The sequence below is a fragment of the Talpa europaea genome (assembly GCF_964194135.1).
Source record: "Talpa europaea genome assembly, chromosome: 5".
In the NCBI taxonomy this organism is placed as follows: Eukaryota; Metazoa; Chordata; class Mammalia; order Eulipotyphla; family Talpidae; genus Talpa; species Talpa europaea.
Genome location: NC_140071.1, coordinates 102,917,417 through 102,929,643, shown reverse-complemented (window position 1 = coordinate 102,929,643; position 12,227 = coordinate 102,917,417). Strand labels below are relative to the sequence as shown.

Genomic DNA, 12,227 nt, shown 5'->3' with positions numbered 1-12,227 from the left:
GTTTTCTCCGTCTCCGTAGGGGTATTTCGCATTTGATTTCTTGACAAATAAAGCAGAGAAATATAACCATAGAATAACATTGTGGAACATTTAACAATATTTATTTAGTGAGTAAAAGAACTAGACCTTTTGTTACATTGTCTGCTCTGCTAGTCAGTAAATGTTATTGTGATAATGATAAATTGTTAAGCAATTATTTTCACATACTATGAAGGTGAGGATAATCTACATACTTTCTCTAGGTTGCTCTCAGGTGTGGCATTTATGGCCACAATACCTTTTCAAGCTAGACATCTATCTCTCCATCACTCTGGTCACAAAATACTGAAAGTATAACAAATTAAAAAAAAAACAATAATAAGGAAGCTGTGACTTAAATCTAACAATTATTTGAATCTAGAGGAGGTATCGTGTGGCAGATTTGTGCTTAATAGCTGGGGGGAATAATATAAGGATGATAAAGTGCCCTCCCATACCTTCTAGTTAATATTTTTACCAAACGGGGTAAGTTGAATTCTTTTCGTAACCTTAATTCCCATCTGGAAATACAATTAGATGGCAAATAAGAGTGTTTTCACCACATGGTTTTGTTATCCCTCTCTACAGAAAGGTGCTGGGTACCACCTGGACCTCTTTTGGGTGGCCATCCTCATGGTGATTTGCTCCTTCATGGCTCTTCCATGGTATGTGGCTGCGACTGTCATCTCCATTGCTCATATTGACAGTTTGAAGATGGAGACAGAGACTTCTGCCCCTGGAGAACAACCAAAATTTCTTGGAGTGAGGTATGTTAAATGGGAGGGGAGTGGCTTAACCAAACACATCAGGCTCATATGTTTGTGCCAGTGGCAAGTGTTGAGGAGAAAGGGCCTATGATGATTAATTTATTCCTATACTTGCTTTTCTGGAGGGGGCTAAATTTTTACCAGAAAGAGAGTGTTCTATAAGTTTTTTTAGTTCACTTCTCATGATACGTTAATTTCCTTTGATTAATGAAAGATGCAACATAAAAATGCAAATAAGCCATTTATTTCTTTAACATAGAGATCATCTTGATATTGTGGTTCTTACTCCATCACAGTCATATCTGAAGGCCAAACCCCTTAGTCCTTAAGCTTTATTGAGAATCTGTCTTATGATTTTTAAGATTCTGTGAAGGGAAATGAATTCTTATTTTCCAGTTCATTTTCTGTCCCCATTAGCTTTGAGAAACTGTGACCTCTGGTTGTTAAATTTGGGTAGCCATGAAAGGCACTAGATGTCCTTTATCCTCTACTGAGTACTTTTTGCAATCCCTGCTCCCGAGTACTAGGGTGAATAGCTCACACAGCAGAGCCATCGTTTCTCATGTTGTAACAGTGGATGATTCTTTCTTGGGGGTTGAATGGGAGTCATATTTGTTAAAAAGTGCTTTTAATGTTGTATATTTGGATATTAGACTGATGGGATTTATTGCACTGATGAAATTTCCTTGAGCTGTTCATTAATTAGAATGTGGGACAATGTAATATCTGTCTCCTGTGAAAGAAGGTGTAATTATACAACAGAACAAGTTATTCAAAAAATAAGGACTTCAAAGTGTCCAAAATTGATAGACCAAGAGCAAGTGATTTTTCTCTTTTGATTCTAAAATAAGCAAAGAATTTAGCTGAATCACTTTTATCTTTAGGAATTCAAGTTGCACTGCAATCATTAAGGGAATTTTATAACTATGTTGATCTTATTTATCCTTGAGGCATTAACTGCATATAATATCAATAGTTTTGCTATCTTAGTAAAAAAATTTTAGTCTTTTTGATGGTAAAAGAGAAAAATGTGATTAATGGAAATAAATGGTGCAGTGATAATCTTTTGATTTGGTTTCAGGGAACAACGAGTCACTGGAACCCTTGTGTTTATTCTGACGGGTCTTTCAGTCTTTATGGCTCCCATTTTGAAGGTAAATATGTGAAATGCACTTCCTCTTTCTCAGAACACTGATAGGTAATTGGATATGTGAAGAATAGAATCTCCTGTGAAATAACCTGAAGATTCTCAGCAATTCTATAACACACTGAAATGGGGCAGATAGAATGAGGCCTTAAAAAAATTTTATCTTGATTTCCTTCTCATTCTTCACCTCTGTTGTTTTTGTTATTAATGACATTAATTGGTTGAAACTTTAAATTATCAATATTCATACTTTTTGACCTATGAAATAACAGATTCATAAAGTTCAATCTGCCTGAGTGATCTCCTCTCCTATCACATTTTGTACTAATCTCCCTTCATCCTCGTGCCCTCCACCTTTCTTCCCATCTCTTCCTGTTTATTTGTCCCTAAATTTGCCGCCTTGTTTGCTACCACATTAGACTCTGAAATAACATGAGTAATTCAGGATAATCATTTTATAATTTTTTTCCTTTTCTTAATTATTGATTATGTTTCCATTTTCTTTAAATTAGAAGACTTAATACCAGAAAGGCAGACTAATGGAGATTTACTTATTGATTCATAATTTAAAAACTTTAGAAATGAACATTTGAAGAAGAAAAATGATATGGTACGTTATATAGAAAGTTATGAATCAATAGTTTGATTGATAGGGTTGACTATCTGCCTAGGTAGGTAAATATAAACTATCTGTGAAAGTTTATTAAGAAGTAGAAATAGGAAAAAAAAAAGAAGTAGAAATAGGATTTAAAATGCTAATATATGCCTGTCATGAAGCTTCCAATTTTTTATTGTGGTACAAACATTTATTTTTTTTCTATTATACAAACAATACAGATCAATTATTGATAATTTATGTCTGAAACTTTGCATGACAGTACGAGAATCACCTATAGACCTAATAAGCTATAAATAATTATTGTTAACAATATCCTCCCAAATTTTCTCTGAAATTTTTATTCTTAATTCCAGTTGGGCCTCCCTGGTGGCGCAGCGGTTGAGCGCTGGGTTGCGAAGCTGCCAGCGGCCTCTGCGGCGCTGGTTTGATCCCCGGCTGCTCCCCGGCCACCGGAGGAGGGTCCCACATGGCGCGCAGACCTCTCCTGCCGCCCGCTGCTCCCCTCAGCAGTGTACTTCGGTCCTTCTGCCTGCTCTGCTCTCCGCTCTGGCTCTGGTGAATTCTCTCACCCTCCCACGCTTCTGACTGTACCCAGTGCATGTATAAACAAAAACAAAGAAAGAAAGAATGAAAAAACATGCCTCTATATATAAAAAAAAAAATTAAAAAAAATTAAACAATTCCAGTTTTTAAAGGTTTTTTGAATGCTTAAGTAATTTCAAAAGTAATGGAGTCATACATGCTTACAAATAACTCAAAAGTTATTTCCTCAAAAGTATGAGGAAACAGTATGAGTCCACTAAATGGATAAAGAAAATGTGGTATATACGCACAGTGGAATATTATTCAGCCATAAAGCAAAATGAAATATTTCCATTTGCTACAACATAGATGGTCTTTGAGGGCATTATGCTAAGTGAAATAAGTCAGACAGAGAAAGACAAGTGCCATATGATCTCATTTATGGAATCTAAGAAAACAAACAAAACCCAGACTCATAGATACAGAAAATAGATTGGTTGTTGCCAAAGGTTGGGAAGGGAAATAGGAGAAATAGGTGAAAGGTGTCAAAAAGTATAAACTTCAGTTATAAAAATAAATAAGTAATGTACAACATGGTGACTTTAGTCAATACTTTATTGCACATTTGAAAATCTTTGAGTGTAGTTCTTAAATGTTATCGCAAAAAAGAATTTGTAACTGTGTGGTGATGGATGTTAACTAGACCTATTTTAGCGAGCATTTCACAATATCTATAAAATATTGAATTGTATTTTGTACCTAGAAGTAATAATGATATATTTCAATTTTACCTGAATTTAAAAAAAGTACAATGGTGAAAGGCAAAGCCCTCTGTTTCTCTCTTGTTAGCACATTTACATCTCAATCGCCAACCCTATGAATTTAAGGAAAGTGAAACAATAATTTCCTACCCTATGTAAAAGTCTAATTTAACCTTCAGAGTATTTGGATTAATGCATATATTAGCTATACACATGAAACTCTTGGAAAACAGAAGCTTTACATATTCATCTTTTGTTCTTGGTTTCCATGATGTCAATTAATTGGCTTAATTAACTTCCGACTAAAATCATGAATATATTAATCATGTAATACATAGGGAGTAAATTAAAAACAACCTTAGAGAACTCGTTTCTGGTTACATACTGAGGTCATTAAAATAGTAAAGATTGTATGTTCTGTTGGAATAGAGGGAAATCTGTTATCACTTTGATAATCCAAAGTTCATCTTTGGGTAGGTTGGAAGTTGTGGTGAGTTTTAGTTGCATAGCTCAAATCCTTTGTGCTTATCTGTCATCCCATAGACCCCAGCATTTGTGGGAAAGTAAAAAAACAGCTTTTTTTCCCCCAGCAATTAATTAATTTTTTTTCCTTACACTGTTGTAATCCCATAGTTCTCCTGCCACCCTATCACCCTTGAACCATCTCCATATTCCCTTGTGTTCTTCCCTCTCCTGTTTTGCCCCCCACTCTCCCTCTGCTGTATGCCTCAGTTCTATGTTCAGCTTGCTAGTTTTGACTTTTTTTGACCTTTTCTTTGGTTTATCTATATTCCACATATAAGTGAGACCATTTGGTGTTTATCTTTTTCCTTCTGACTTATGTTGGCTAGCACAATCCCTTCCATCTCCATCTATGTTGCCGCAAATGGCATAAGTCTGTCTTTTTTGATCTCTGAGTAGTATTATATTGTATAAATATACCAAAACTTTTTGATCCATTTGTCTATTGGGGGCATTTGGGTTGTTTCCATTTCTTAGCAATAAACATGGGAGTTCAGGTTTCCTTTCGAATTAGTTTGTGTGTCTTTGGGTAGATCCCTAGGAATGGAGTTGCTGGATCATATGGTAGCTCCATTTATAGTGTTCTGGGAAACCTCCACATAGCTTTCCACTAGTGGCTGGACTAGTTAACAACTTTCTACAGTAGTCTCCCCTTATCTTTGCTTTCACTTTCCAGTTTTGGTTACCTATGCTCCAACCACAGTCTGAAAAATAAGGTAATGAGAGAAAAAGAGACCACATTTTCATAACTTTTATTGCAGTACCTTTTTTATAATTATTCCATTTTATTAGCTATTTTTATTAATCTCTCACTGTCACTAATATATAAATTAAACTATCATAGATCTATCAAAGATAGTTTAATCTATCTATTAAACTATCAAAGGAAAAAAAGATGTTTTATGTACAATTCTGTACAATCTGCAATTTCAGGTTTCCACTGGAGATCTTGGAACATATCCCCATGAATAAGAGGAAACTGCCCTCGCACATAGGCAATGGGACCCATCTGGAGTAATCAGTGTGTAGAGAGGTCTTTGAAAGAAATTATGACCCCATGTTGTGAGAGACTCTGCTCCTGGGTCTCCAGAAAATGGGCTTACAAGACACAACTGCAGAATTTCTTTTTTGGGGTCTGCTTTGCCACAAATACGGGATAACTAGGCAGAAATCTTTTCATCAATTCAAATTAGCTTAGCACCCTCACCCATTTTTTTCTTTTTAAAAAAATCTTATTTCTTTTCATTTGTACAGTATAAAACCCTAATTCAAAAAAGTCAATTGTGTTTAGAAGTTCTTTTGTTGTTGTTATACCAAGTTAGCTTGAGTAATCATATATGATTCCAAAGGGACACAAAGATTACAGATATCGTCTAAATTGCTATTTTTAGGGAGAGATGCAACACTTGCATTTTCAGCAAAGCTTCTTGCTATTTGTTCACACTATACCTGAATATGACTGCAGGGGAGTAAAAGCTGAAAGTCCTTATGTTCTTTATTTTACAATAATTCTTTAGACCCCTAATATACAAAACACCTTGATATATAGAAACAAGTTAGAAAACAGATATAAAGGATCAAGGGGCATGAGGGTGCTTTGCTTTTGCCTTAAGTAATTCTTGGTTGGCTCACCTTTATTTAGTAGGTAGGGTCCACCTTCTTTCAGCTACTGATGGGGTATGGCCTGTGCACTGTCCATGGCCATACTAGGGGCTCTTCCAGTTCAGTTCACGAATGGATGACATGTTTGGGCTGAACCGTGATGTCATTTTTCTGAGCCTAGGGGGTGCCCAGCAGCCAAATCCAGACACCTTAGTCCCTAAGGATCAAGTTCAAATCTTGGCTCTACCGTTTAAAACTCTGTGACCTGATTAGTTATTCCAATTTTTTCTTATCTGTGAAATGAATGCAAATATTAGTATTTTTTGTAGGTGTTATTGGAGAATTAAATTTTTTTAATCTGTTCAGGGCCTCCTTGGTGGCCTAGGGGTTAAGTTTCAGCCCTATCCCTGCTGTGGCCTAAGTTTGATCCCTGGCCAGGGAGCTGACCCACTTATGGTGCAGCACACCTCTCTTGTCTCACCCACTGCTCCCTTTAGCAGTGTATTTCATTCTGTCTGCCTGTTCTGCTCCCCACTCTGTCTCTGGTGAATCCTCTCGCCCCCTACATCTCTAGCCTACACCCAGTTCTTCTCTGAAAAAATAAAATAGGAAAAATATCTGTTCAGAGACCTTAAGTCAAAAACGAAGCTCAATAGATGGGAACTATTACTACAATCATATCGTATCATTGTCATCCTTGTATCACTATCCTTTCTCTGTCTCCTGTTACTGAGCAGAGTATGTGGCTTATTGCAGAAGCTCAAGCAAAGTTTGCCAAATACAAATTAAATACTCTCCTCTAGAGTTTAAAACATTAAACAAGTCTGAAAAATAATTTTGGGCCACTCCTCACGTTAAAGATAAACTAACTCAAGCAAAGGCAGCAGAAGTAGCAGTGAACTTTTCTTGATCTCTATTTCTTTGGGCTTGCCAGAAAAATGGGAACAGTAAGCTCCAGGATCTGCCTTTCATCTTTTTGCTGTTCTTTACCGTTCTTAGTCTCCTGATAGAGAACTTTAGTTTCACAGGCGATATTTCCACTGCAGAAACACAGATCTAAACTGTCTGGCCAGCCCAGGAAGCCAGTTATTCCTACTTCCCAACAGTTCTGAAATCAGTGATGAGATTTGAAGCATGTACTGCTGTTATTAGCCAAGGTCAAGGGGTATCTTTCAGAATGAAAAGGTAGTGTACTAAAATTCCTTACATTTTCTCACATAAAAAGACAGATTTAGCAGAGATCTAAACATGTTCAAAGTCTCTGCATTAGTAGGCATGGGGGACAACTAAAATGGGAGAAAATTACTGCTTAATACTGGAAAAAAAACCTACTAGGATCATCTGAGGCCACTAAATTTATATGTGATGTAGGGAGAGGGGAGGAAATATGTTAAGCTAGTTCTTTTTTAAAAAGCAAAAGCCATACATTTCTCTTCACACAATTCATTTGATCTTCTTTTCAAAGTCAGTTCTTATGTAAAACCATTTTCTAAGTTGTCACCTGTTTCTTTAAAATATGCACAGTCATGGGGTAAAGGGGAAAAGGTTTCTTCCTCCAAGGGTAACCCCTGACACCATTTTCTGTGTGGTTAATTGTTAACCTTGGGTTTTACTCAGTCATAACTTTGGCTTCAGTTAAACTTGCCATGAACATCTGCTTCTTCCTATTGATATACTGACTTTTCAAATGTGCTTATTAGGGTTCTGTGGTGAAAGCACATAACTTACCAAACTTCAGTAGTAATAGGAGCACACGATCTAACATTAGCTGATGTGACTGATCCCTGAAGTAAGGAATAGCCTTAGTCACTGAAGTAAGAAATCAGAATAGCCAATGTTAGATTGTTGTTTTTGTTTTAAAATCTATGTTTCCCACAATATAGTAGAAACATTTTAGCAAAATGATTTCATTTTCCACATTTTGCGCAAACCCTTGCCTAATGAATGAGTTTGTTGAACCACCTTTTTCACTGATTTTTACAATGACTCTGGGTCAATCCAAAGTTGCCAGATGTAAATAGTCACAATTGTGGACACCAAAGCCTGATCTCAGGCTTCAGTTAACTGCCTCTTAAAACAAGGCTACACTGTGTTCAAAGAACTTATTCACTGTCATTTCCTATGAGATTATCTTCCCCCACTTCTCTGAGCTAATTTCCAGTTCTCTTGTGTAAAATGACCTTTTCTCCAACTCCTCACCATTCACAGTTTCTTCAGTGACTAAGGACCACATCAAAAGTCAGAGCTTCCTTATTGAGCAAATTGTTCAGGTTTAAGGGCACTAGTGTATTATTTTAATAACATGTTCCCGACATTGTTATAGGTCAATGTTATAGAGTTTAAGTAAAACCAAGACTTTGAGTCTGACCCTGTTGTCATCCCCCAGGCCTATCCTCCTACCACCCTTACCCCCACTGTGGAGGGCCAAAGAGAGTTTTGATTTGTAGCTGCAACCTTCTTAGCTCACTCATCAGTGAAGGTCCTGATGATAATAATGGCAGCAATGTCACCTTTTCTTTTATTGATTGTCTATTGAGAAGCCGGTGCTGAGCTAGATATTTTATGGTATGTATCTTTATATCTGAATCACTATATGACAATAATACTAATCGAAGTGGATCATTTTCTCTGGGTTTCACAACTGTGAGAGACAGACTTAGAAACCAGTTCTATCACACTTCTATGCCACAATCAACACCCCATTCTGTGTTTTACACACAGACACACACACACACATACGTACACATGATGACTCTTTTTCTTCTGAGAGACATCTCTTCTACACTGAAATCTGCTTTGTACAACTATAATCTACCATTATTAAATTCTTTCGTATTTTTTCTTTTGGGAATATTCTGGTATTATCAGAAGTCAAAGAGAGGAATAAGGAAAAAGTAGAATTTCATTCACCAGAATTTGAAAATTTTGGTGATATGATTTCACTATTAAATCTTCAAAGTAATATTTACATTTAAAATATTTAATTCATTTATTTACATTATATTAGATGTAATAATTAGATCTATTGTAATTGTATTTATCTATTCTTGCTTCATTAAAATGTGTCCACTATTAGTATGTGTATTACTAGTAGTTTAACTTAAAATGGGATCTCATCTTTTAAAAACAAATTCTTTCCTTTGGGAAATTTCTATTGTGATGAATGAGTCTATTGTGATGAGTTTTTAAGGATGACCTTCTGATGTGACTCATGAACCAAATCCAATAAAAAATATCTCTGACCCAGTAATTCTGTTAAATTTCACCAGGATTTTCAGACTGGAAGATTTTTATTGAGACACTGTAATGTTATAAAGAAAATGGTAAATTTCATAAGACCTCTCTAATACCTTGAAGTTGGCCAGAATCAAATTAATAGTCTTTCTTCTATGAATTAGTTCCTTTTCATCAAAGACTAGCTTTTTAAAGTTTTATCATATCTAAAGCTAGTTTCCTACGCCTGCCCATTATAATTTTGTTTGTGTGTGTGTGTGTAGGGAGGAGGTAGATTTGGAAATATGTATCAATATTAGTTCAGAGAGAACAAACAGGTTCTAAAGCATACTTTTCTTTCACACTGGCATTAGAACTACATTGTAGAAAATATTTAGCAAATCTGAAGTGAGCCATGGGGATAAGGCCTCAGATCACTTCTGTGATCATTTTCTTTCAAGTCTTTTAGAAAAACACTTTACTCGCATTAAATAGTAACTAATGCAGAACTTCTAACTAGTTTCCCATGAACTCTATGTCTCTCTTTGCACCTGTCTTTTCTCCCAAGAATTTAGAAATAAAATAAGAAGTCATCATATTTTAAGGAAAAAACGAAGTGCCCCTATCTGCAGAAGATATTTTAAAAACAATGCTAAGCAAAATAAGTGAGGAGGAAAAAGACAAGTATCAGCTGGTTTCATTTATTTGTGGAGTATAGAGAAAATCAGACCAATAACAATCCTAGAAATCTGTCTGTAGAATTAAGCCTACCAAACGAGAAGGAGAGAGTACAGAGCTCAGTGTGAAGGGAGCCGGAGGGACTGTGGTGGACTGTGGGTTCCTTGGTGGTGGGTGGGGGTGATGACAGACATCTGAAGAAGGGTGATCCCATGTCTATCAATCATAGTGTTAAAGCCAACGATTCCTCAATAAAATTAAAAGATACATTTATTAAGAAATGAGTCAAAGCTATAAAATGGCTCCTTTGTTACTTTCAGTTTTAATTTTTGGTAACTGTGTACAGAGGACTAAGACAGAATAGAAACATACAGGTGCTGAAAGATATACCAGCACTTGTCAGTGCTGCAGGGCTTGAACATGATGCGCTCACCTCTTTGCGGTGGCTATTGCAGACTTGCTCCACACGCACACATTCCATATTGCTTTTTTTTATTTCAAGCTCAAATTAATTATGTTAATATTGTTATTCTTTGTAAGAAGATGTTTTTTACAAATAAAAAATATTCCATATATATTTAACAATTCCTATAACCAATAACAATTGGAGATATTCATGACACATTTTGGAATTTACTATTTCACCAGGGCTGGCCAAAATTTTGGTCTCGGCTCAGAACTGTTTATGTGCTCACAAGAAGAGGATGATAGAAATTGTGCTTCACTTAATACATGTAATAAGTTCTTTAGCCATCACTCTAAAGCCGTAGTTTTCTGACTATATTAGCCCCCTTTTGTAAATTTGGTAAGATTGGATTTAATTGATTGCAGTTTTAGTACTTGAGCTCCGAAAACCCTGAAATAACTTGAATTTTTTTTCAAAGTCCAACTTTGAAAACTTTTTGTTGTCCAGAAAGTAGACCTCCCAAGAGCAGAATCACCTTGATTTACTTAGCTTCCTCAGTACGGGGGACATTTCCAAGGTCTAGGATAGATACAACTGATAAACATCACATTGAAACTTCCCATTGTTAAAACACTTTGTATTAATGTATTAGACTCTTGCTAATTAATGTATGAGAATGTATTAATTCAGTTTTAAAAGATGTGTATTAATCCATGTGTGTAATTAATTGCTTCCAGATGCTCCATGCTCCTTTCAAGCAGAGTTCTCATTAGTTAGTCCTCTTAATATTCCTGAGAGGAAGAAAGAGGAGGGGGCAGTCGTTTGATGTTTACTTAATTGAAAGAGTCATTTATACACCAAGCTTATAGAATACTTGGTGAAAATTTTTAAGGAAAAAAAAATCAACATACTTTTGGAAAAGGAACTTGGTCTCAGGGGCAAAGCAACCTCTATTTCTATTTCTTCCTTACAATCCATGCAAGCATCTGGTTTACATAGTCGTTCCTTTTAAGGGCAAAGGGAAACAGTAACTTTTTTATTATTAAAAATAGTTATTAAAGTCATGCATGCTCATTTTGGAAAAAAATGCAAGTTAAGTATCAAACAAAAATTGAAAGTCTCCTTCATTCTCCATTTAGTTCTAGTACAAAGGTTTTAGAAATTTATCAGTGATGAATAAAGTACATTAATCAGAGGTTACTACAATATTTATATCCTGCCTTTTAGTTTCAGATTTAGCCTCTATTTAAACTACCCCTCTCCATTACTGTTTATATAAATTATTATTATTATTATTATTATTATTATTATTTTCTGATTTTTTTCCTTTCTAGTTTATTCCTATGCCTGTACTTTATGGTGTGTTCCTGTATATGGGGGTAGCCTCCCTTAATGGTGTGCAGGTAAGCTTTCCATTACAATCTAAATATAGTCATGTTTTTCTAGCAGTAATATTTCAGTAATAGATATTTGAAGAAAAGTTTTAATCACTAACTGCTGAGTTTCTTAAATTTATTGATTTTCTATTTTCTCTACCATTCACCTGTTTCATACCATTATTTTTAAATTTTTTTTTATTTAAATTTTATATTTCCCTTACAATTACAACCCCCTTATTTTGACCCCAAGCCTTCCTTTCACCGCCCTCCACTGCCCATAGAGTATCTCTGGTTCATAGTTGTTTGTTGATTTGGATATTTTCTTTCTCATAGTTATTCTTTTTCCTGGTCCCTTATTTAAATTTTCTAGATTCCTGCTATGAGTAAGACCATCCAGTATTTTTCTTTTTCTTTCTGGCTTATTTCGCTGAGCATGATCCCTTCCAGCTCCATCCATGTTGCTGCAAATTGCATGTGTTTATCTTTTTTGAATGCTGAGTAATATTCCATGGTGTATATGTACCACATCTTCTTGATCCAGTCATCTATTTTGGGGCATTTGGGTTGTTTCCAAAGCTTAGCTATTGTAAATA

At 35.4% G+C, this 12,227-nt stretch overlaps 1 protein-coding gene across 5 annotated transcripts in view; it reads left to right on the top strand.

Annotated features, from left to right (window-relative positions):
- SLC4A4 (solute carrier family 4 member 4) overlaps nt 1-12,227 on the top strand; it is a gene marked incomplete at both ends in the record, with an annotated part of 296,812 nt that overhangs the window by 272,084 nt on the left and 12,501 nt on the right. For all 5 annotated transcript variants that reach the window (XM_084234152.1, XM_084234154.1, XM_084234151.1 and 2 more), the window contains 3 exons: nt 607-785; nt 1,867-1,939; nt 11,590-11,658. In XM_084234152.1, the coding sequence (XP_084090278.1) occupies nt 607-785; nt 1,867-1,939; nt 11,590-11,658 (321 nt within the window). The remainder of the gene's footprint in view (nt 1-606; nt 786-1,866; nt 1,940-11,589; nt 11,659-12,227) is intronic.